This window comes from Piliocolobus tephrosceles, chromosome X (assembly GCF_002776525.5).
Source record: "Piliocolobus tephrosceles isolate RC106 chromosome X, ASM277652v3, whole genome shotgun sequence".
NCBI classification, from domain to species: domain Eukaryota; kingdom Metazoa; phylum Chordata; class Mammalia; order Primates; family Cercopithecidae; genus Piliocolobus; species Piliocolobus tephrosceles.
This window is the reverse complement of record NC_045455.1, coordinates 13,871,758-13,897,838: the sequence shown is the minus strand read 5'-3', so window position 1 is coordinate 13,897,838 and position 26,081 is coordinate 13,871,758. Positions and strand designations below refer to the sequence as shown.

The 26,081-nt window shown below is 43.6% G+C and overlaps 1 protein-coding gene across 3 annotated transcripts in view; it reads left to right on the top strand.

Moving 5' to 3' along the window:
* The window catches only part of CLYBL (citrate lyase beta like), a 298,831-nt gene that overhangs the window by 154,283 nt on the left and 118,467 nt on the right, over window positions 1-26,081 (top strand). For all 3 annotated transcript variants that reach the window (XR_002732819.2, XM_031934942.1, XM_023218021.2), the window contains exon 2: window positions 20,636-20,822. Coding sequence is in view for 2 of the 3 variants with exons in the window: in XM_031934942.1 (XP_031790802.1) it covers window positions 20,636-20,822 (187 nt within the window). In the remaining variant the exon portion in view is untranslated. The remainder of the gene's footprint in view (window positions 1-20,635; window positions 20,823-26,081) is intronic.

Sequence of the window (26,081 nt, the reverse complement as noted above, 5' to 3'; positions counted from 1 at the left end):
AATAGCTGTTCTTTTGCTCCCGTGTCCGTGGAAAGCTCCCCTTTCTCCTTGCATGGTCGCCATAGTAACAAAAAAAAATAGTTCTTCAAAATAGGGAAGGAATCTCTCAGGGTACTTGGGAACTTAGCAAAGTGAGAACATAAGTAGGCCTCAATGATCATAGATGCTGGTGTAAATACCTAGTTATTAATAGTCAAAGTGGGTTGAAATTGGTAGGTGAATTTTGCTGTCACTTAAGAGTAGGGAAAGATGGGTGAATAGGCTCTTACCTTCATCAGTACTACAGATTCTTCTGTAACCACTGGAATTGCCAGACGAGGTCAGACCCACAGGCCATACAACACAGAATTTAGTTTTTCTTAGCACAGAACAGTGAAAGAGGCAGTGACAGAGCTCATTTATGTTCCTGCCACCCCCTTAGCCCCCTCAAAAGATTGGAGATACAGCGCTAAGTAGAGGAATCCATTATGAATCTGTCCTATTGCTGTGGATATGTGCACACTTTTCTTAAGAAATTTTTATTTTCAACCTTTTTCAGCCCTTAGAGTCAATCTCTTTAAAGGAGCTTAAAGGGCCACAGCATTTTTGTGTGGTATTCTACAGAGAAATTTACTGATGGCCAGGCACGGTGGCTCACTCCTGTAATCCCAACCTTTAGACAGGCAGATCACATGAGGTCGGGAGTTCAAGACCAGCCTGGCCAACATGGTGAGACCCTGTCTCTACCAAAAATAAAAAAATTAGCCGGGCGTGGTAGCAGGTACCTGTAATCCCAACTACTCGGGAGGCTAAGGCAGGAGAATCGCTGGAACTTGAGAGGCAGTGGTTGTGGTGAGCCAAGATTGTGCCTCTGCACTCCAGCCTGGGTAAAAGAAGGAGACTCTGCCTCAAAAAAAAAAAAAAAAAAAAAAAAAAAAAAAGAGAGAAAGAAAAGAAAAGAAAGAAATTTATTGATGTATTCTTTTTAAATAATGCCCTCTTTTTTAAAAAAATTTTTATGCTTAAAAACAAATAAGAACTTACCTACATTTATTAGAAATTGTGGAGGCAAATTTCCACATGACACATCTTTTTTTCTGGTTGTAAAACAGCTCTTCAGTGGTAAGGGGACATGGGTACAGTAGCTTAACTATTTTAAAAACATTTGAATGGAAATGTACAATGATATAGCCACTGTGGAAAGAAATATGGCAATTCCTCAAAAAATTGAACATAGAATTCCCAGATGATTCAGCAGTCCCACTTCTGGGTATAGACTCAAGGCAATTGAAGCACGGACTCCAACACGTATTTGTACAGCCATGTTCACAGTAGCATTATTCACATTAGCAAAGAGGTGGCAGCAACCTCAGTGTCCACTGACAGATTTATGGATAAGCGGGATGTGGCATATCCATACAATGGAATATTATTCAGCCTTAAAAAGGAAGAACATTCTGACATACACTATAACATGGTTGAAGCTTGAAGATTCTTTTTTTCTTTTTTTTTTTTTTTTTGAGACAGAGTCTTACTCTGTCGCCCAGGCTGGAGTGATCTTGGCTCACTGGCAACTTTGCCTCGGGTTCAAGCGATTCTCCTGCCTCAGCCTCCCGAAAAGCTGGGATTATAGTCGTCCGCCACCATGCCTGGCTAATGTTTGCATTTTTAGTAGAGATGGGGTTTCATCATGTTGACCAGGCTGATCTCGAGCTCCTGACCTCAGGTGGTCCTGCAGCCTGAGCCTCCTAAAGTGCTGGGATTATAGGCGTGAGCCACCATGCCCAGAGAACCTAGAAGATATTATGCTGAGTGAAATAAGCCAGTCACAAAAGGACAAATACAGTGTGATTCCATCTATGTGAAGTACTTAGAGCAGTCAAATTCATAGAGATGGAAAGTCAAATGGTGGCTGCCAAGAGCCAGGGGAGGAGGGAATGGGGAGTTAGTGTTTAATGGGGCCAAAGATTCAGTTTTGCAAGATGAAGAGTTCTGGAGATAGATGGTGGTGGTGATTGCACAACAGTGAGAATGTACTCAATGCCACTGAACTGTACACTTGACAATGGTTCAGATCATAAATTTTGCATCATACATATTTTACCACAATAAAAAAATAGTAGTATTTCACATGATGGGGGTATAAAATGATAGCCTATAGATCAGCTCAAGGTAGGAAACAATGGTCTTAAAATGATTCATGGATTATTGCTTTATTGCTGCTCAAATCAGGAAGTTATAAAACTTTCCCCAGGGTTCAGAACGCCAGTCCCTTTCCACAGCTACCTTTGCTCACTACACACATTCCAACTCACAACACACACAACATACAAATCCCTGGGCATAGACTGTGCAGAGGGCCACGGATGTGAGAGCAAGCCTGGCACTCTCATATGCCTCTAGTGGGAGTGTAAATTAGCACAAGCCCATTGGGAAGACAGTTTGGTGAAGCCGATGGAGAGCATTAAATGAGCACACCGATAACCTTTTTAGCCCTCTGAGGACGCCGATAACCTTTTTAGCCCTAATGGAAACTTGTGGTCCCTTCTCCTTGAACATTCCCTAGCCTGCCACCCAGCCTAGCTTGGAGTCCATTCTGTCATTCATTCAGCCTGCAGGTGCCAGACATGGTGCTGTGAGCTCCATGTACAGCCATGAGCCAAGGAGACCAAGTCCCTGCCCACAGTGGGCCTGTAGCACATGGGCTATGGAGTTGCACATGACTGATACCAGCTAGGGCTGATTTTTGCAGAAAAGGAATTTCTGGGAGGCTGGTGGACAGGCTGGAGAATAGGAGAATGGGCAGTGACCAAACCAAGCCCCTAAGAACACAGCCCAGCCCAGGCCAGGGCAGTCTGGCCAGGGTAAACCAGACTGTCTACCCTGCCCCCTCCTGCTGTCCCTGTGCTGCTGTCCTCACTCCTGCCACCGTGGGCACTTGCTGTGGCCACCTCCTTCCTTCACCACCAGCTCCCACCTTCTTTGTGTAACCCCTTACGGCTGAAAGGCCCCACCTGCAGCATTTCATGGGCCAAGCTTATGCCTTGTGGCCTCTCCTTAGCTTTCAAAGGATGGGGAGAAGGACCCTGGGGTCTCTGCCTCCACCCCCACCAAACCGTAAGGGTGTTCCTCTCTGGGACAGCCCAAAAGGAAAAATTCTCTGAATCCAGGGGAAGACAGACAGTGAACAAGTAAACAAAGCCAATAATTAATTCATTTCAGAAGGAGAAGGCCTGTGAAGGGAAGGGCGGGGTTCTGGAGGAGAGCATCCCAGGAGGGGGCGTGGGGGAGGTCCTGCTGAGGACAGGGCATGTAGGCTGAGCGTTGAGAGATGAGAGGGTGGCAGACATGCTGAGATCTAGAAGAGCCTTGCAGAGGGGGGACCACTTGTGGGACGGTCCCGAGGTGAGCAGGAGGACGTGGTGTGTCAGGGAAATGGTGGCAGATCCCTGTGACTGAGGGTGGTACACAGAGGGATGGATGGGCCAGGCAGCCAGGACCCTGTCGGTCTGGGTGAGACATTTGGTTTTTAATATGAGAACACTGGGAAGCCATGGAAGGGGCTCAAACAGAGGAGCATCATGATTCGATTAGTGTTTCTTGAAGTCCACACCGGCTGTGGTGTGGAGAAGGGACTGGAGAGGGACAGAGGGGCCGCAGGAACCAGTCGGGAGTGCGGTGATGATGTCTTGGGCCACGATGGGGAAGATACAGTGCAGAGGTGCGTGGAAGGCACAGTTAATGCCCATGCATGTTAGCTTTGCAGTTCATACTGCGTGTTAGCTTTCCAGTTCGTAATGCGTGTTAGCTTTCCAGTTTGTAATGCGTGTTAGCTTTCCAGTTTGTAATGCGTGTTAGCTTTCCAGTTCGTAATGTGCAGTAGGACGTAAGTCCCATCCTAAGGGCCCTGGCAGGGAGCTGAAATGCATGCAATATGTGACTGATAACTGGGTTTGATTAGTACGTTTTTAAAATTTATTGATACATTTACCTACATTTATTAAAATGACTTAGAATTTATGGTGCTGTTCACGTTATTATGTTAGTGGCAATCTCTTTCTCACTTTGTTTTGAATTTAAAGAGTGATGTTAACGACTTTCTAAAGCTCTGAACCAAGTTATTCTCTGCACTTAGTCAAGTATGGACTTCTATTTAAATGACTCAAAAGTATTAGGACTTGGCTGGGTGTGGTGGTGGCTCATGCCTGTAATCTCAGCACTTTGGGAGGCCAAAGTGGGTGGAACACTTGAGCCCAGGAGTTTGAGACCAGCCTGGGCAACATGGAGAAACCCCATTTCTACAAAAAGTTCACAACAGCTGGGCATGGTAGCGGGTGTGCCTGTAGTATCAGGAACTCACTACTTGGGAGGCTGAAGTGGGAGGGTCACCTGAACCAGGGAGGTGGAGGTTGCTGTGAGCTGTGATTGCATCACTGCACTTTAGCCTGGGCAACAGAATGAGACCCTGTCTCAAAAAAAAAAAAAAGAAGACCTGGAGTCTGGCTTTGTTTCCTAGACTGGTCTTGAACTCCTGGGGTCAAGCAGGCCTCTCACCTGTCTCCGAATAGCTGGGACTGCAGCACATACCACTATGCCCAGCTCTTCTAGATGATCTTTTTTTTTTTTTTTTTTTTTTTTTGAGACAAAGTCTCGTTCTGTAGCCCAGGATGGAGTGCAGTGGCATGTTCTCAGCTCACTGCAACCTCCTGGGTTCAAGTGATTCTCCTGCCTCAGCCTCCCAAGTAGCTGGGACTGCAGGTGTGTGCCACCATGCCCAGCTTTTTTTTTTTTTTTTTGTTATTATTAGTAGAGACAGGGTTTTACCATGTTGGCCAGACTGTTCTCGAACTCCTGACCTCGTGATCCACCTGCCTCAGCCTTCCAAAGTGCTGGGATTACAGTCGTGAGCCACCACGCCCAGCCTAGATGATCTCTTTTAAGTAGATACTCATTGTTTTGATTTCTGCCCTCCCCTTTTCTGGGCCACAGGGGGCCCAGGAGGAAGTGTACAAACCATGTCTTGGCCCTTGGTGACTGGTCTCTAATGCCATACTAATGGTCAGTGGACTTGTGGTCTGTCCTTGGGGTACAGGAAATGCATGAGGTTTGCCCAGTGGTTGTGGTCATGGCCCTGCACACTGGGCAGCTCCTGCCTCTGCTCTCCCTGTTGCTGTCCGTCACCCAACACCAGCCAGCCTGTTACCTCCAATATGGGCGCCCTCACTCCTGGACTCTGACAGCTCCCTTGCAGGCCCACTGCCAAAGGGTCAGTCGAAACTTCTGGATTCTTCCATCCTCAGGGAATGGATAGCATGCCACTGTTGCCCTTCTCTGCCGGAGCAATCCATATTGCTGTGTCTGCTCTTCTCCATGCTCCGTGTTGATGCAGAGCTCCCCTGAAGTCTTCCAGAGTGTGAGTGGGAAGTTGGCACACCCCTCAGCTTGGACATTCCCATTACCTTGCTCTCCACTGCCACTGTCCTGCATGTTCCTGGGATGGGGGAGTAGACCAGGCAGAAACTTCAGCCAAGTCTCATTACTTGGGCTCTCCCCACCGAACCGCTGTCAGCATCTGAAGGGCTTTGTCTTGCCCATGACAAGGACTTTACTTCAAATCCCCCATTCCTTTCTCACTCTGTCTCCTAAGAGTTCTGTGTTCCGACCCTTAAGCTGCTGGAAATTAGACTTCTTCTCCATTAACAAAGGCAAGTTTATTATCTCACTGTGGACTTGATACCAGAATCTAGCATGGAGCTCCTAGTTCAGCAGGGACTTCCTGGTGTTCACCCCATTCTCACCCCTGTACCGCTACACTCATGGCCATGGAATTAGTTCCACGGGGGATGTGGAGCAATGTGATTTCCAAACAAGGGAAACTTCTGTTCATCTCAAAATTGTCATTTGATCAGTGAAAGGTTGTGTAATTGATACCCATCTCCCCTGCCTATATGTAGTAGGATTAAATTCTGGTTACTAGTAATGTCCAGCAACACCACATCCTTTTTGGGATTAGTAATACACTTTAGTTGTACTTACAACCCTTCGTGCAGAGATTCTCATCTTTGGCTGCACTTGGAGTCTTTCTGGAAGCTTTGAAGAAGTGCTGAGGCCTGGGACTCACCATAAGACTCATTTAATTGGTTTGGAATGTGGCCTGATTTTTTAGCCCCTAAAGCAGGCTTGTCCAACCTGTGGCCTGTGGGATACATGTGGCCCAGGACAGCTTTGAATGTGGCCCCACACAAATTTGTAAACTTTCTTAAAACATTATGAGATTTTTTGTTGGTGGTGGTGGTTTTGGTTTTGGGTTTGGGTTTTTAGCTCATTGGCTAGTGTTAGTGTTAGTATATTTTATGTGGGGCCAAGACAACTCTTCCAGTGTTGCCCAGGGAAGCCAAAAGATTAGACACTCCTGCTCTGAAGCTTCCCACATGATCATAACGTTCAGGCAAAGCAGAGATCCTTGAACTAGCTACCAGCTAAGTAAAGAAGCCATTCACTTGGGTTTAGAAGTCATGTACTAAATTGTATCTTCAAATGCACATTAGCTTATTTGATTATTACTGCTATTGTGAATTACTGCAATTTGAATGTTATTTTTTTTTTTTTCCTGACAGGGTTTCACTCTGTCACCCAGGCTGGAGTGCAGTGACGTGATCATGGCCCACTGCAGCCTTGACCCCCGGGCTCAGGCGGTCCTCCCACCTCAGCCTCAGAAGTAGTGGGGACCATAAGCTTGCACCACCGCACTGGCTAATTTTTTGAAAAGTGTTTGGTAGAGACAGGGCCTCCATATGTTGCCCAGGCTGGTTTCAAACTCCTGGGCTCAAGTGATTCTCCTGCCTTGACTTCCCAAAATGCTGGGATTACAGGCGTGAGCCACCATGCCTGGCCAAGTGTTACATATTTTTTTAATCGAAAGACTTTTCTTTAAATATAGATTTTTTTCAAGTTTGCTGAAACTTGATTGAATTTCATTGCTTTCACAGCATCTATATGTACATAATGGTATTATGTGACTCACTTAGAAATTTTTATTGAGGCAAAATTTCTTGCATTGAGGCAGTGGCTGTATTGGCATTTGCTAGTGCCGCTGTCCTCCAGCTCGGCTGCACATTAGAATCACCTTGGCAACTTTTATTTATTTATTTATTTATTTATTTATTTATTTATTTATTTATTTATTTATTTATTTATTTTGAGATGGAGTTTCGCCCTTGTTTCTCAGGCTAGAGTGCAATGGCGTGCTCTTGGCTCACTGCAACCTCTGCCTCCTGGGTTCAAGTGATTCTCCTGCCTCAGCTGCCTTTGTAGCTGGGATTGCAGGCACCTGTCACTATGCCTGGCTAATTTTTTGTATTTTTAGTAGAGAGAGGGTTTCACCATGGTGGCCAGGCAGGTCTCAAACTCCTGACTTCAGGTGATCCACCCACCTCGGCCTCCCAAAGTGCTGGGATATTAGGCATGAACCACTGCGCCCAGCCGCCTTGGCAACTTTTAAGCGTTCCCAAGCCTAGGTTTTATCCCGGACCAATTACATCAAACTGTCTGTGGCTGGGGCTCTGCCATGAGCAGATTTGAAAATTCCCCAGGGGACTCCAATATGCCACCAAGTTTGAGAATGAATAACCTGGAGACATTTATGTGATATGTATCACCTGGAAATCTTGTCAATACACAGATTCTCTGATGAAGAAGGACTGGGATGGGCTCCAAATCCTGCTTTTCTGACTAGCTCTCACATGATAGCAATAAGAGATCTATGGTGCTGGCCTGCAGCGATACCTCACTTAAGTGGCAAGGACCTAGAAAGCTTAAAAAGCCTGGGTCGTATTACTAGTGAATTTAATTTGATGGCACTGAGTAGGGTCCAGAATTTGACAATTTTAAAAAGCTCCCCAGGTGACTGTTACATTGAATCCCAGCTTGGGAACCCCTGTCATGCTACGGGCCAGCTATGCCTCTTGTTATATAAATTGTTAATTAATGACGTCAGGTGAAGGGGGACAGGGAGAAGACAAAAACAAGGCCAGGTGGGGCCCCGCTCTGGGATGGCATATCTAGAAAAGGTCCCTCTTTAGAGAGAACTCACCATAAGGCTACCAGATTTTTTCAACGCATCTTAAGCCCCTGTTTTGCGTATTGTTTGAATACAGTTACATGTTGACTATCTAGAGGCCCTAATTCCAAATACCTCAGATAAAATAAAACAAGTTCCATTTGTCACCTACTGCAATTATATTCATACGCTGTAGACAGTGCTGAACACAACTCAAGCACAGAACAGATTTTGGAACAGCTGGGGATGGGGGAAAGAGAGGACTCACCAGCAGGAAGGGAGAAGGGAGGCGTGGTAAAGCCTTCCTTCTCCTCCGGAACGGTGACTGCCACGACTGGACTTCTGCCACCTGCCCAGTGACAGTGCCCTTCTAGACCACAGAGTCTGCAACAGAACCTGAAGCCCCAATCCTCCCTATACGTTTCTTCTTTATATTATTTCAAACAGTTTTGTTGCCTTTGATCTTTTCCCCTAGAGCTTGCTCAGTGCCGGTCTTGTGCTGTCTTGCCTCTGATTCACAGGCTCTTCTTTGGGGTGTCCCTCTCTGGACCTCTGGGGATGCCTTTTTTGCGCCACCTCCCGACCGTACTTAGCACAGTGCAGCTCTGGGCCACTGGTACAGTTGTGCAGGATGTGCCCTAGAGAGGGCACCTGGTGAGGGGCACAAGAGGAGCTGGGCCAGTCATGCTCTATGCTGTGCTGCAGCAGGAGCCGGAGCTGCCTTTCTGCTCTTCCATTCTCTGGAAGGCACCAAGGGGCACCTTTTTCCAGTTTGCATGTAAGTGCTGCCTTGTGTTCTAGTGCAGGCCCAGAGCAGGTCACCATTGGTACTTACTAAGTGCTCACTGAATGAATGAATGCATGAACAAAAGAACAAAATAGAGGCAATAAAGATAAATAAGAAGCTTTCATAGTCATTTAGGTCAAGGTTAAGGAAGCCCTAAACTAGAATGTAAATGTGTTATGGAAAGCAGGGGCTAAACAGAGAAGCAACAGGTGGTGGATTGGATTAAGGTTCAAGGATGGCAAAGGAGAGAGGGAATAAAAATTACGTCCTGCCTGTAGTCACCACTAACGCTTGACTCTTCCACAAGAAGAACAGGGACAGTGGGGGTGTGGGTGAGTTCTACGCACCAAGTCTGGAGAGGCGGCTTTGGTGAGGTGACAAGTTAACAGGAGTGATGCACCTCTGACGTCAGGCCCTGAAATAAGCAGTGTGGAGAGATGTGAGGCCACCTCCACCCCTCAGAGAGCTCATGCTCTAGGTAAGGACACCAGACACAGAATTTCTGGTGCTGGGAGGTGTCGACCAGCAACACACATGGGTGACAAGTGGCAGTTAATAATATTATAGTAGCTGTATCTACCTACTACTTGTTTTACTCTTCATGATGAGCTTTCATCTGTGAGAAGTAGCTATTATGTTGCTTCTCGTTGAAGAAATTGATGCTTCCTACCCCATCTCCTGACTGCCAGTCAAAGCAGTAGGTTGACTCATATAAAAGTACCATTTTGGAGGTCAAAATTCATGTAGTTCAGATTAATACATTCCATTGTGTTTGCTGTATGAGACTTTTTTTTTTTTTTTTTTTTTTGTTGAGACGGAGTCTGGCTCTGTCACCCAGGCTGGAGTGCAGTGACCGGATCTCAGCTCACTGCAAGCTCCGCCTCCCGGGTTTACGCCATTCTCCTGCCTCAGCCTCCCAAGTAGTTGGGACTACAGGTGCCAGCCACCTCGCCTGGCTAGTTTTTTGTATTTTTTTTAGTAGAGACATGGTCTCACTGTGTTAGTCAGGATGGTCTCAATCTGGTGACCTCGTGATCCGCCTGTCTCGGCCTCCCAAAGTGCTGGGATTACAAGCTTGAGCCACCGTGCCCGGCCTTTTTGTATGAGACCTTTTCAATGCTTTTATTAGTTTAATCCAATTATAAAAGGAGATTTTTGATTACTGGTTCAATCTCCTTACTAGTTTAGTCAGATTTGCTATTTATCTAGGTTATTCAGATTTTCTGTTTCTTCACAATTTAGTCTTGGAATTTGTCCATTTCATCTAGGTTGTTCAATTTATTGGCATACAATTGTTTATAGTACTGTCTTATGATCTTTTATTTCCATAGAATCAATAGTAATATCCCTATTTCCATTGCTGATTTTAGTAATTTGAGTCTTTTTTTTTCCTAGGCCACTAGCTAAAAGTTTGTCAATTATGTTGATCGTTTCAAAAAAACACAAGTCTTCATTTCGTTGATTTTCTCTGTTGCTTTTCTGTTCTCAACTTCATTACCACTGCTCTTTTATAGCTTTTATAACTGCCCATGCATTTACCTTTACTAAGATGTTTATTTCTTCATGTGGGTTCAAGTTACTGTCCAACATTTTTTCATTTCATTTTTTCATATACCTTTGGGCCTTCATTTCACTCTGTACCTAAGCATTTCTTGCAGGGCAGCTCTACTGCTTCCTTGGCTTTTTAAACTTCCTTGGCTTTTTAAAATCTGGGAATATCTGAATTTCTCCCTCACTTTGAAGGACAGTTTTTTCAGACGTAGGATTCCTAATTGACAGGTCTTTTCCTTTTAGCGCTTTGCATATATTGGCCCATTGCCTTTTGGCTTCCGAAGTTTCTGATGAAAAATCTGCTGATCATCTTACTGAGGATACCTTATATGTGCTGATTTGTATCTCTCTTGCTATTTTGAAAATTCTTTCCTTTTTTTATTGATAATAGATATACATAGTTTCAGGATACATGTGATAATGTAATGCAGTCATATAATTTTTTTTTTTTTTTTTTTTTGAGATGGAGTTTTTTGCTCTTGTTGTCCAGGCTGGAGTGCAGTGGCACAATCTTGGCTCACCACAAGCTCCGCCTCCCGGGTTCAAGTGATTCTCCTGCCTCAGCCTCCTGATTAGCTGGGATTACAGGCATGTGCCACCATGCCTGGCTAATTTTGTATTTTTAGTAGAGATGGGGTTTCTCCATGTTGGTCAGGCTGGTCGCGAACTTCCCACCTCAGGTGGTCCGCCTGCCTTAGCCTCCCAAAGTGCTGGGATTACAGGCATGAGCCACCACGCCCAACCAGTCATATAATTTGTAAAGATCAAAGCACCATACTCAGGGTATCTATCACTTTAAATATTTGTCTATTCTTTATGCTGGAATCATTTCAGTTCTTCTAGCTATTTGGAAATATACAATAGATTATTATAAACTATAGTCACCCTAGTGATCTGTTTAACACTAGGTCTTACTTCTTTATCAAACCATGCATTTATACCCATAATCAACTTCTCTTCATACCCCCTTTTCCTCTATCCTTCTTAGCCTCTGGCAACTGTTAATATTTTCTATCTTCACAAGATTTGTATTTTTAGCTCCCACATATGAGTGACAACATGCAATATTTGTCTTTCAGTGCTTGACTTACTTCACTTAACATAATGACCTCCAGTACCATCCATGTTGCTGCAAATGACAGGATTTCATTCTTTTTATGGTGAATTTTACACACACACATTCACATAACAGTTTCTTTATCCATTGATAGACACTTTGATTGGTTCCATATTTTGACTATTATGAAGAGGGCAGCAGTGAACATTAGGAGTGAATATACTCATTTTGATATATTCATTTCCTTTCTTTTGGATATATACCCAGTAGTAGAATTGCTGGATCATATGGTAGTTCTCTTTTTAGTTTCTTTGAGGAACCTCAATACTGTTCTCCATAGTGGCTGTACTAATTTACATTTTCATCAACAATATACAAGGGTTCCCTTTTCTCCACATCCTCACCAGCACTCGTTACTGACCATCTTTTGGATCAAAGCTGTTTCAACGGGGGCGAGATGATATCTTACTGTAGTTTTGATTTGCATTCCTCTGATGATGAGTGATATTACCGTTTTTTCATATACTTGATGACCATTTGTATGTCTTCATTTCAGAAATGTCTGTTTAGACGTTTTGTCTGTTTTTAAATTGGATTTTTTGTTTTTTACTGTTGAGTCATTTTAGCTCCTTATATATTCTGGTTATTAATTTCTCATCAGTTGAATAGTTTCTAAATATTTTCTCACATTCAGCAGATTGTCTCTTCATTTCTTTTATTGTTTCCTTTGCTGTGCAGAAGTTTTTTTTAGCTTAATGTAATCCCATTTGTCTTTTTTGCTTTGGTTGCCTGTGCTTTTGCGGTCTTACACAAAAATTTTTGGCCAGACCAATGTCCTGGAGCATTTCCCGAGTGCTTTTTTTTCTAGTAGTTTCAAAGTTTCAGGTCTTAGATTTAAGTCTTTGATCCATTTTTACTTGATTTCTGTGTATGGTGAGAGATAGAGGTCTAGTTTCATCCTTCTGAGTGTGTTTATCCAGTTTTCCCAGCACCACTGAAGAGACAGTTCTTTCCTCACTGCATGTTTGTGGAGCCTTTGTCAAAGATGAGTTGCTCATAAATGCATGGATTTATATTTGGTTTCTCTATTCTGTTCCACTGGTCTATGTGTCTGTGTCTGTTTTTATGCTGGTACCATGCTGGTTTGGTTATGATAACTTTGTAGTAAATTTTGAAGTCAGGTAGTGTGATGCTTCCAGCTTTGTTTGTTTTGTTCAGGATTGCTTTGACTATTCGAAGTCTCTTGTGGTTCCATATAAATTTTAGAACATTTTTCCCTTTCTATGAAGAATATCATTGGTATTTTGATAGGGATTGCATTGAATTTGTAAACTGCTCTGAGTAGTATTGTCATTTTAATGATATTAAAGCTGTGAGCATAGATTAGAATATCTTTCCATTTTTTTGATGTGTCCTCCCCAATTTCTTTCATTGGTGTTTTATAGTTTTCCTTGTAGAGATCTTTTATTTCTTTGGTTAAATTTGGTTGCTAGGTTTTTAATATCATTTATAGCTATTATAAATAGAATTGCCTTATTGATATCTTTTTCGTATTGTTCACTGCTGTTGTACATAAATGCTACTGATTTCTGTATGTTGATTTTGTATTCTGCAACTTTACTGAATTAGTTTATCAGTTCTAGCAGTTGTTTGGTGTAATCTCTAAGTTTTTCTAAGTATAAGATCATGTTATTTGTGAACAAGGCTAATTTGACTTCTTCCTTTCCAGTTTGGATACCCTTTATTTTTTTCTCTTGCCTAATTGCTCTGGTCAGGATCTTCCAGTATTATATTGAATACAAGTGGCAAAAGTGGGCGTCCCTGTCTTGTTCTAGATTTTAGAGGAAAGTCCTCAATTTCTCCCTGTTCAGGATGATGTTAGCCTTGGGTTTGTCATATATGACCCTTATATTTTGAGGTATGTTTTTTTTTTTTTTTTTAGACGGAGTCTCGCTCTGCCGCCCAGGCTGGAGTACAGTGGCCGGATCTCAGCTCACTGCAAGCTCCGACTCCCAGGTTCACGCCATTCTCCTGCCTCAGCCTCCTGAGTAGCTGGGACTACAGGCGCCTGCCACCTCTCCCGGCTAGTTTTTTGTATTTTTTAGTAGAGACTGGGTTTCACCATGTTAGCCAGGATGGTCTTGATCTCCTGACCTCGTGATCCGCCCGTCTCAGCCTCCCAAAGTGCTGGGATTACAGGCTTGAGCCACCGCGCCCGGCTTTTTTTTTTTTTAAGACAGGTTCTCACTCTGTCACCTGGGCTAGATTGCAGTGGTGTGATCATAGCTCACTGCAGTCTCAAACTCCTGGGTTCAGGCAATCCTCCCACCTCAACCTCCTGCATGACTGGGACTACAGGCATGCACCACCATGCCCTGCTAGTGTTTTTATTTTTTGTAGAGAGAGGGTCTCACTATGTTGCCCAGGCTAGTCTTGAACTCCTGCCTTCAAGTGATCCTCCTGCTTCAGCCTCCCAAAGTGCTGGGATTACAAGCATGAACCAACTCATCTGGCAAATTTGGTCTTTTGAGGTAATTTTCTGTATCTTGTGAGCAATCTTTGTTGATTCTGATTTTTTAAAGATTTTTTTCTTCTTTATGTATTTTCAAATAGCCTATCTTCAAGCTCAATGATTTTTACCTCTGCTTAATCCATTTTTTCTGTTGAAAGCCTCTAAAGAATTCTTCAGCTCTGCAAACATATTTCTCAGTTCTAAGATTTGTTTGATTTCTTTTTATTATTTCAACCTCTTTGCTCAGTTTATCTGATAAATTTCTGAACTGCTTTTCTGTGTTATCTTAAAGATCACTGAGTTTCCTTAGAACTTCTGTTCTGAATTCTTGGTTAGAGAACTTATATATCATCCTCTGATTTAGAGTCAGTTACTGGTTCCTTGCTATGTCCATTTGGGGAGATCGTGATTCCCTGTTTGCTGTTGTTTCCTGTTGATGTGTACGTCTTTGCATTGAAGGATTAGTCATTTAATCCAGTCTTCTCTGGCTGGCTTGTTTTTGTATTTTATTGGATACATTTGCTTAGAGGCTTTTTGTTGCTGGGTCACTGCCTCCTTTTCGGCTCTAGGTGGAGCCTTAAACCCAGGTTCACCTCAGCTCTTAGTAAACTACGAGAAAGCGGCTCTTCCTGAATGGAGGAGATCCCCGGGGGGTTTTCCTGGCAGTGTGGGAAGGCTGGCTAGGGGTCCATGCCCAGGGGATCTGTGGGACAAACCTCCTACAGCGTGGTGCTTCTAAACAGCCACTCTGCTTTGGCATCTCCTTTTGCTGAGTTACAGAACAGAGATTGCAGAGCTGGGGATGGTAGTCCCACCTCCCTGCTTTGCCTCTGTCTTTTCTCAGGGATATTTCTCCCTTCAGGCACTTGGGATGTTTTCCATGGATTAAGGCAGGGCCAGCCTCCTGCCAGGGAACCCAAGATGGTGGAGAAGCTGAATGTCCACCTCAATTACACTTTTTCCAGTGTAGAAACAGTGAGTTGGAGAAAACGTTTTTGCATGCCTGGTGGTTGTCATAATGTGGGGAGTGTTGTTATGGACTTAGAAATCCAATTGTCTAACCATCTGCTCAGGGTTTTTTCTGGGGTCCTAGGAACTGTCTCATCTTCATATTTGAGTTCTGAGGTCCTTCTGGTAATAATTTCAGTGCTGTATATTATATTTGTTTTTATTTTTCTGCTGGAGAGGGGTGGGTACTAAAGTCGGCTTACTTTTATGCCACCATTTCAGAACTGGAAGTCTTTCACTTTTAAAAGTTTTATTTTAATGTGTCTAGGTGTGTGTGTCTTTGAGTTCATCTTACCTGGAATTCATTTAACTTCTTGGATGTTTGTATTCAAGTCTTTCACCAAATTTGGAGAGTTTTCAGCCATTATCTTTTCAAAATATTCTTTTTTTTTTTTTTTTTTTTTTTTTTTTTTTTTTTTTGAGACAGAGTCTCGCTCTGTCGCCCAGGCTGGAGTGCAATGGCTGGATCTCAGCTCACTGCAAGCTCCGCCTCCTGGGTTTACGCCATTCTCCTGCCTCAGCCTCCCGAGTAGCCGGGACTACAGGCGCCCACCACCTCGCCCGGCTAATTTTTTGTATTCTTTAGTAGAGACGGGGTTTCACCGTGTTAGCCGGGATGGTCTCCATCTCCTGACCTTGTGATTCGCCCGTCTGGGCCTCCCAAAGTGCTGGGATTACAGGCTTGAACCACCACGCCCGGCCACCCTTTTCAAAATATTCTTGCCACACTTTCCTCTCTCCTTATCCTTCTGGAATTTCCAGAGTGTGTGTGTGTCTGCTTGATGGTGTCCCACAAGTCCTTTAGGCTCTGTTCACTTCTCTTCAGTCTTTTTTCTGTTCCTCAGACTTGATAATTTCCATTGTCCTCTCTTCAAGTTTGCTAATTCTTTCTTCTGCCTGCCAAATCTGCCTTTGAATCCCTCTAGTGAATTTTTCATTTCGATGATTGTACTTTTCAGTTCTGGGGTTTATAGTATCTTTTTAAATTTTCTGTCTCTTTATTGATATTTCCATTTTGTTCATATGTCGTTATCTTGATGTTCTTTACTTCTTCCTTTAGTTCTTTGAGCATCTTTTAGACAGTTGTTTTAAAGTCTTTGCCATCAGGTCTCTTTCAGGGACTGTTTCTGTTGACTTATTTTTCGTCCTTTGACTGGGCCATATTTTCCTTTTTCTTCACATGTCTTGTGATTTTTTTTGTTGTTGAAAAGCGAACGTTTGAATCTAACAGTGTGGTATCTAGAAATCAGATTCTCCCCCTCCCCTGGGTTCACTGTTTTTGTTTACTTGTTTGATGGTTGTATACTGTGTATATGGTGAGGATACTATAAGCCTGAGGTATAAATGTAAGGTCTCCTCAAGTCTTTTCTTTTTCTTTCTTTCTGTTTTTTGTTTTTTTTTTTTTTTGTTTTTTTTTTTTGACAGAGTCTTGCTCTGTCACCCAGGCTGCAGTGTAAACAGCGTGATCTCAGCTCACTGCAACCTCCGCTTCCCGAATTCAAGTGATTCTCCTGCCTCAGCCTCCCGAGTAGCTAGGATTACAGGCACCTGCCACCATGCCCCGCTGATTTTTGAATTTTTAGTACAGATGGGGTTTCACCATGTTGTCTAGGCTCGTCTCAAGCTCCTGACCTCGTGATCCGCCAGCTTCAGCCTCCCAAAGTGCTGGGATTACAGGCATGAGCCACTGCGCCCAACCTCTTTTTTTTTTTTTTTTTTTTTTTAAGACAGAATCTCACTCTGTCACCCAGGCTGGAGTACAGTGGCGCCATCTCGGCTCACTGCAGCCTCCACCTCCCAGGTTCAAGCAATTCTTGTGCCTCAGCCACCCAAGTAGCTGGGATTACAGGCATGTGCCACCACGCCCGGGTAAGTTTTTGTATTTTTCGTAGAAACATTGTTTCACCATGTTGACTAGGCTGGTCTCAAACTCCGTCCTCAGGTGATCTCCCTGCCTTGGCCTCCCAAAGTGCTAGAATTACAGGCATGAGCTAGCACTCCTGGCTTCTCAGGTCTTTTCTGAGCCTTCCTCTGGGCATCCATGGTCATTTCTATTTTCCCCTATATGTATGTTTGTTTTTGAATGTCCTAGTCTTTAATATCTGACTTCTAAAAGGGAAAAAAGCAAAAAAGTAATGGGGGAGGTGCTGGCCCTTTAAATTACCTGGAGGTCACTTGAGCCCAAGGGAGAGGGGCTTGCAACATTGGAGGGAGATATAATAACAGTGGCTCTCAGCCTCTTTGTCTGCACTTCTGTGATCAGAACCAGCAATCAGTGATCAGAGCACAGATCCTTGATATTTGGAGGGTCAGGGTCTTTCTGCCCACCCTGGCTCCCTCAAGCTATGTGCAGTTTGCTCCGGGAACATGGGCACAGCTGCCTACCATGTGACTGAGAGGTGGGGGATGGGTAGCTGCTACTCTGCTAAGAGCTGAAATGGACCAAAATTAACTACTATTTAATATCCATGCCTTCCCTTAGAAGTTGCAAGCCTTCAATAGATTCCAAAATAGTTTCAAAATAGTTACAGCAGGGAGATTTTGCTAATGCAGTTGTCTGGGTGGGGAAGATTGCTGGTGCTTTCTGCTCCACCATCTTCCCCCTCTCTTAGATTTTCACATGTGTAGTTACATTAAATCCTGATGAGCAGAGAATTTGCCCCAAACATTTCTTGGTATTTTTAGGGAAATGTATATGTTGCAAATTCTAGTCTCCAGTGTGAATGATAAGTAAAATGTGGTTGTTGCTGTTACATCGTTATGTTTTTTTCCCTATTTTTAGATAAACCAGATACTTTCAATCAATGAAAAACGATGACAGATATTTCAGGCACTCTTCAATTAGCTGGCCATAATATGTTTTATATTAAATGAAATGCTTCATAAGCCATGTACACTTTTAAAATCCATCTCTATCTCACCATACCTCACATGTTACAGTGCTTATGTTGTGGCAAAATAAGACCCAGACTCAAGTTTTTATTTTGTTTTTTTGTTTTTTTTTATTATACTTTAAGTTCTAGGGTACATGTGCACAACATGCAGGTTTGTTACATTTGTATACATGTGCCACGTTGGTGTCCTGCACCCATTAACTCGTCATTTACATTAGGTATATCTCCTAATGCTATCCCTCCCCACTCCCCCCTCCCCACCCAGACTCAAGTTTTAGAGTTCCTTACGGTAAGGTTGGCTACAAGAAGAAATGAGGGCCCCCACACAAACTTGCAAGGCCCCAGAAGACAGTGAGATACATTTTTCTTGAGATACATTTTTCTTTAGATACATTAAGTCACAAGCACACTGATCATGGTGAAATGTTACAACCGTGCAAAGTATTTGGTAGTTTTAACTACTGATGTCCAGAGTTTTCATGAGGAATATAGCTGAAAAAAAAAAAAAAAAAAAAAAAAATATATATATATATATATATATATATATATTTTAAGATCATGCTGTTTATCTAGGGAGAGTAAAACATCAGTTTGCTAGGGTTTTAACTTTTCTTTCTTTTTCTTTTTTCTTTCTTTTTTTTTTTTTTTGAGACGGAGTCTTGCTCCGTCGCCCAGGCTGGAGTGAAGTGGCCGGATCTCGGCTCACTGCAAGCTCCGCCTCCCGGGTTCACGCCATTCTCCTGCCTCAGCCTCCCAGTAGCTGGGACTACAGGCTCCCGCCACCTCGCCTGGTTAGTTTTTTTGTATTTTTTAGTAGAGACGGGGTTTCACCAGGTTAGCCAGGATGGTCTCAGTCTCCTGACCTGGTGATCTGCCCGTCTCGGCCTCCCAAAGTGCTGGGATTACAGGCTTGAGCCACCGTGCCCAGCCCTAAAGCATGGTTTTTACAGGATGAACTATGGACCAGGCAAGGGCAGTAGTAAGCCAAAGGAGCTTCTGGCCAACACCTTTTATTTCTGACAGAGACTGAACTTGGTATGGTAGGCAAGGGAAAGCAAGAGCATAGTTTAGAAGCAGGCCAGGGCTGCTGACAGCTAGAGATTCTCCATTAATAACAACAGCAGCTGCTGGTACTCCTGCTACGCCCACCACCATTTCAAGTAGCTAAAATATCTGCCAGGCTTTGTCTAAGTGCTTCATGTTCATTATTTCCTTTAACTTAATCTTCTCAACAACCTACAAAATGAGTATTATTTTTATAGATGAAGAATCCGAAGTTACCAGTAATTAACTTGCCTACAATTACAGAGGCATTCACTGTCCTTCCTACTCACTTAAAAAGAATCAGTCTAGGGCCGGGCGTGGTGGCTCACGCCTGTAATCCCAGCACTTTGGGAGGCCGAGACGGTCGGATCACGAGGTCAGGAGATCGAGACCATCCTGGCTAACACAGTGAAACCCCGTCTCTACTAAAAAATACAAAAAACTAGCCGGGTGAGGTGGCCGGCGCCTGTAGTCCCAGCTACTCAGGAGGCTGAGGCAGGAGAATGGCGTAAACCCGGGAGGCGGAGCTTGCAGTGAGCTGAGATCCGGTCACTGCACTCCAGCCTGGGAGACAGCGAGACTCCGCCTCAAAAAAAAAAAAAAAAAAGAATCAGTCTATCTTGTCTTGTTAAAATTGGATGTGAATCACTGATATACCTCCTTTAAAAGATGTATTGGCAGGGCAAGGGCCATAGACTAATGCTTCTTTAGTTTTTTTTTTTTTTTTTTTTCTACTTTTTTACTTGTATGTATAATTGTAGATAATATTATTGTTTTGTACAGTACCTTTTGGAGACATTTGCTTCCCTTTTTTCTCCACGGATGCTATCTGGACAGTATAACAATACTAGAAATGTTTTCCAGGGCCGGGCGCGGTGGCTCAAGCCTGTAATCCCAGCACTCTGGGAGGCCGAGACGGGCGGATCACGAGGTCAGGAGATCGAGACCATCCTGGCTAACACGGTGAAACCCTGTCTCTACTAAAAATACAAAAAAAACTAGCCGGGCGAGGTGGCGGGCACCTGTAGTCCCAGCTACTCCAGAGGCTGAGGCAGGAGAATGGCATAAACCCGGGAGGCAGAGCTTGCAGTGAGCTGAGATCCGGCCACTGCACTCCAGTCCCGGTGACAGAGCGAGACTCCGCCTCAAAAAAAAAAAAAAAATGTTTTCCAGGAAGAAATATGTATACCCTCTTTCTCTCAGAAGATGTCAGTAGACAGTCCTATCTGTTTTTTAAACCTCAGCCAAAATAACATTTAGTTCATTGATTATTTCTGCTATTATTGTTTTCTTAGTTTTTGTGTGTGATTGTATTCCACCGTAATTTTAAAAGATTATCCAGCCAGGCATGGTGGCTCGTGCCTATAATCCCAGCACTTTGGGAGGCCAAGGCAGATGGATCTCTTGAGCCTAGGAGTTTAAGATCAGCCTGGGCAATGTGACAAAATCCCGTCTCTGCAAAAAATACAAAAATTAGCCAGGCATGGTGGTGCATACCTTTAGTCCCAGCTACTGGGGAGGCTGAGGTGGGAGGATCACCTGAGCCTGGAGGTGGAGGTTGCAGTGAGCTGAGATCACACCACTGCACTTCAAACTGGGTGACAGAGCAAGACCCTGTCTCAAAAAAAAAAAAACAAAGATTATCCATGTGTTCTGTTTTAATTTTGCATTGAAATGTAGTTTTTCACAAGTTTATAAATACAGAAATCTCATTCTGGACTAACCCTAATCATGTGTCTTGCAGGAAAGCGTCTCTAGCAGCCGATGTCCCCAGACTTGGATATAGTTCCTCATCCAGTCACAAGTACATCCCCCGGAGGGCAGTGCTTTATGTACCTGGAAATGATGAAAAGAAAATAAAGAAGATCCCATCTCTGAATGTAGATTGTGCAGTGCTCGACTGTGAGGATGGTGTGGCTGCAAACAAAAAGGTAATGGCATGATTTTAGTATGAGAAAAAGAAAGGGATTGAAATTTGCTTCTCTTCCGAATACTGACATTGCCCACTATTTGGAAAGATTCTACCGTACTCATCTTTTGCTGATTATTAACAATTCTTTGGCCTACTCTTATATAGGTTCTAAATGTATATCTCTTTTCTCTGAGAGAAAGGAAGAATCCCACCAAAATGTATTTTAAAATCATGACCTTCGGTATATGAGACTGTGTGTATGTATAGATAAAAAGATAGACAGTCAGTTTTGGCCATGATATTTGCTGGTCTAAGTAAATGAGTGACATCAGGGGTCCCCAGTCCCCAGGCCATGGACCAGTACAGGCCACAGTACAGGCCTGTTAGGGACTGGACCAGACCCCAGGAGATGAGCCGTGGGTGAACAAGCGCTATGGCCTAAGCTCTGCCTCCTGTCAGATCAGCAGTGGCATTAGATTCTCAAGGAGCGCGACCCTGTTGTGAACTGCGCATGTGAAGGATCTAGGTTGCATGCTTCTTATAAGAATCTTACTAATGCCTGATGATCTGAGGTGGAACAGTTTCATCTGAAACCATTGAGCCGCCCCACCTCCCATGGAATAATTACCTTCCACAAAACAGGTCCCTGGTGCCAGAAAGGTTGGGGACCACTGAATTAGATAATTCTAAAATTGTGGCATCAGATTTTCAGACTGATAAAATGCAACTAGGAAGTTATTTCTTCTTCTTACCACCAGGTATACTGAGTAGTGGTCTTCTCTCTTCTGGGATATGTGTCAAGAGAATAAAACATAGCTTTTCATGGATAAATCACCATTTTCTCTACTTAATTTATGGGAAATGACACGTAGAACCTTAGTGGTTGTCTGTAGCTTCTGGCTTATTTCCTTATGGCCTGACCGAAGAGATGAGCCTTAGAAAATATCCAATTTGTAGGCTAGATCAGGTGGCTCATGCCTGTAATACCAGCACTTCGGGAGGCCAAGATAGGAGCATCACTTGAGCTCAGGAGTTTGAGACCAGTCTGGGCAACATAGCAAAACCTCATTTCTACCAAAAAAAAAAAAAAGGAAAATAATTAGCCAGGTGTGGTGGCGTGTACCTGTAGTCCCAGCTACTCAGGAGGCTGAGGTGGTAGAATCACTTCAGCCCAAGAGTTTGAGGCTGCAGTGAACCATGATCGTGCTACTGCACTCCAGCTTGGGCAACAGAATGAGACCCTGTCTCCAAAAAAGTTTTAAAAAACCAAAATAACCAATTTGTAAATAGGTACAAAAGACTCTTACTGCTTGATTGTATAGTAGTTGCTTTTTATTTTGTTTTGCTCAACTTTGTTTTCTATGTTTTTCTAATGAACATGGATTCATTCAATAATTTGTTCAGATATATAAATCATTATAACAATAACTTACATTTGCGTGGAACTTTTAAAGTTAAAAACATGAGTTCGCTTGACCTTTATCTATCCAGGCCCTAGACAATGAAGTTGGGCTGGGAATGGGTCGTGGGAAGGGGGATGAGGGAGCTGGCTCTCTGGATTTATGCCTACTTGAAAGTTTCTCACCCCAGTTGACCTGAAACAATGTGGCTGTACTATACAATTTTCTGGATTAATTGCTTTTTCTGGAGTTTCCAGCAAATATTTGCCTTAATTTTAAAGAAAAAATTTAATTTTCAGTATCTTCCTAATGGTCAAACTAAGGCTTTCCAAGTATTTGGAAAAGGATTAGAATGAGCCTGTGGAATCTGAAATGTCTACTCAACATCTTTGGCATGTGCCAAGGAAATACTATTAATCTTTCTCCCAGAGATTAAAGTAAATAGGCCTTTTTCTGACGGCTATAATGTGATTTCAGTATGCTTCTTCCTATACCTCATGTCGTGCACTCCAAGATTAGATGCTAAATTCTAATTCCAGTTCTGTGTGACCCAGGGCAATTCACTTTACTTCTTTGCCTCAATTTCTTATCTATACTGTAGGGATGACAATATCTTCTTTTGTCAGGACAGGGTTTATTATGAGAAAATAGTTGATAAAGTACCTGGGAGTAGCTTGATTTCCTATAGGAAATAGATTAGATAAATCCTGTAGTAATCATGATTAGAGGGGAATTTATTTTAGCATTGTAGCACAGTGAGCCATTAGGTGCCCTGATAACTTCTAATTATAGTTCTTCACAAATCTTGAGGCTGTCCTCCAATACCCACCTGAGAATGTTTTCTGCCACTCCAATGAGTTGGAAATAGAGTCTGTTTCTGCTTTACATTTCCTTATTGTTTATCTGGGTTCCAAAGCCATCCTTATCTCCATAGTAGTAGCAGCTGTGCTACCACTTAGGAGAAACGTGAGGAGGAGCAGGGAAAGAAGAGTTGATGATGGGAAAGCTGTGCCCACCATCTTGAAGTACGTATGTCTACATAGTGTCTTTATTAGGACATTTTCATTCTCCTAATGCAGCTGGACATTGCAATGTGCTAGACACTGTTTTAGGCATACTAAGCTTAGAGGCAGCTAAAAGTTCATTTAAAAAAATTTTTTTGGTCGTTCTGTTGCCCAGGCTGGGGTGCAGTGGTGTCATCATAGCTCACTGCAGCCTCCAACTCCTAGGCTCAAGCAGTCCTCCCACCTCAGCTTCCTGAGCAGCTGGGACTATAGGCACCCACCACCATACCCAGCTAATTGTTTTATTTTTGTAGAGATAGGGTCTTGCTGTGTTGCCCAGGCTGGTCTTGAACTCCTGTACTCAAGTGATCCTCATGCCTCGGCCTCCCAAAGTGCTGGGATTACAGGCATAAGCCATGATGCCTGGCCAAAATTCTCTTTTTTATCCATAGAAACTTCTGGAAAGCCAAGCTGGTCTTTGTTTAAAATAATAATAGGCCGGGCGCGGTGGCTCACGCCTGTAATCTCAGCACATTGGGAGGCCAAGGCAGGCGGATCACAAGGTCAGGAGATCGAGACCATCCTGGCCAACATGGTGAAACCCCTTCTCTATTAAAAATACAAAAAATTAGCCGGGCATGGTGGTGGGCGCCTGTAGTCCCAGCTACTCAGGAGGCTGAGGCAGAAGAATGGCAGGAACCTGGGACGTGGAGCTTGCAGTGAGCCGAGATCGTGCCACTGCACTCCAGCCTGGGTGACAGAGTGAGACTCTGTCTCAAAAAAAAAAAATAATAATAATAATAATAATAATAATCTTGGCCAGGTGCAGTGGCTCACATCAGTATTCCAGCACTCTGGGAGGCCGAGGCAGGTGGATTACTTGAGGCCAGGAGTTCAAGACCAGCCTGGGCAACATGGTAAAACCTCATCTCTACTAAAAATACAAAAAATCAGCCAGGTGTGGTGGCCCACACCTGTAATCCCAGCTAATCAGGAAGCTGAGGCATGAGAATCACTTGAACCTGGGAGCTGGAAGTTGTGTTGAGCTGAGATTGCCCCACTGCACTCCAGCCTGGGCGACAGAGCAGGACTCTGTCTCAAAAAAAAAAAAAAAAAAAGTATTTTTTTCTTACAATCTTCATCTAGGACTTAATTTTATCTCACATATTTCATATCATAGCCCTAGCCTGTCAAGGTCTTTTTGGATTTTGATTTCATTATCCAACATTTATATCATCTGAGAATTTGACATGCACATCATATGAAAATTTAACAAGTTTCTGGGAAATCTTGAAGAGGTTGGAGCCAAGTGCTGCCCAAGCATGCCACGAAAGACTTCTTTTCCAGTTTATTGAACAGAGATGTACATAGTGCTGACGAAATGCTGGCTGCTGTAATTTACATGACAAGCCAATGAGGTGCTATGAGTACATTTCTTTTACAAGTAAGGAAACTGAGTCACAGAGCTATCCAGTTCATGAATTTATTTATTTATTTTTTCACAGATGGAGTTTTGCTCTTGTTGCCCAGGCTGGAGTGCAGTGGCGCGATCTCGGCTCACTCACTGCAATCTCCGCCTCCTGAGTTCAAGTGATTCTCCTGCCTCAGCCTCCCAAGTAGCTGGGATTACAGGCACGCACCACCATGGCTAGCTAATTTTGTATTTTTAGGAAAGATGGGGTTTCACCATATTGGCCAGACTAGTCTCCAACTCCTGACCTCAGGTGATCTGCCCACCTCGGCCTCCCAAAGTGCTGGGATTACAGGCCACCGTGCCCAGCCACCGGGCCCAACCCAGTTCATGAATTATACCATGAATGTGCTTATTCAGAAACCTAACTCTCCTAAAATCCAGTCTTTTCATGCAGATATTACGAGATTTTCATCAAATGCCTTTTCAAAATGAAGGTATGTTCCTAATCTACTTGTCCAAAAATACCTTCTCCCCTCATACCTCCACCTAACCAGCAAAGTGAGGTAAATGAGACTTGTTCTTGAAGAACCCATGTCAGTACCTCATTGTTACCACCTCTTTGTAAAGTGTTGGAAATACAAAAATGCTGTACTGAGAATTTTCTTTCTTTCTCTTTCCTTTCCTTTCCCTTTCCTTTCCTTCAATGGAGTTTCACTCTTGTTGCCTAGGCTGGAGTGCAACAGTGTGATCTCAAGCTCACTGCAACCTCTGCTTCCCGGGTTCAAGAGATTCCCCTGTCTCTGCCTCCCGAGTAGCTGGGATTACAGGTGCCTGCCATCACCCCTGGCTAAGTTTTGTAATTTTAGTAGAGATGGGGTTTCATCATATTGGTCAGGCTGGTCTCGAACTCCTGACCTCAGGTGATCCACCCACCTCGGCCTCCCAGAGTGCTGAGATTACAGGTGTGAGCCACTGTGGCCGGCCTGAGAATTTTCTTTTTTCTTTTTTTTTTTTTTTTGTGTGTGTGTGTGTGCGTGTGTGTGTTTTTTTTTTTTGAGACAGAGTGTTGTCCTGTCGCCCAGGCTGGAGTGCGGTGGCGCCATCTCGGCTCACTGCAAGCTCCACCTGCCGGGTTCACACCATTCTCCTGCCTCAGCCTCCCAAGTAGCTGGGACCACAGGCGCCCGCCACCACACCTGGCTACTTTTTTTGTATTTTTAGTAGAGATGGTGTTTCACCGTGTTAGCCAGGGTGGTCTCGATCTCCTGACCTCGTGATCCTCCTGCCTCGGCCTCCCAAAGTGCTGGGATTACAGGTGTAAGCCACCACACCTGGCCTAGAATTTTCTATGTTACAAGTGCTGTATTACATATATTGTAATTTACATACCTTATCTCATTTACGTATGTTATCTTATTCAATCCTTATAGCAGTGTTTTGAAATATGTACAAGGCCACAT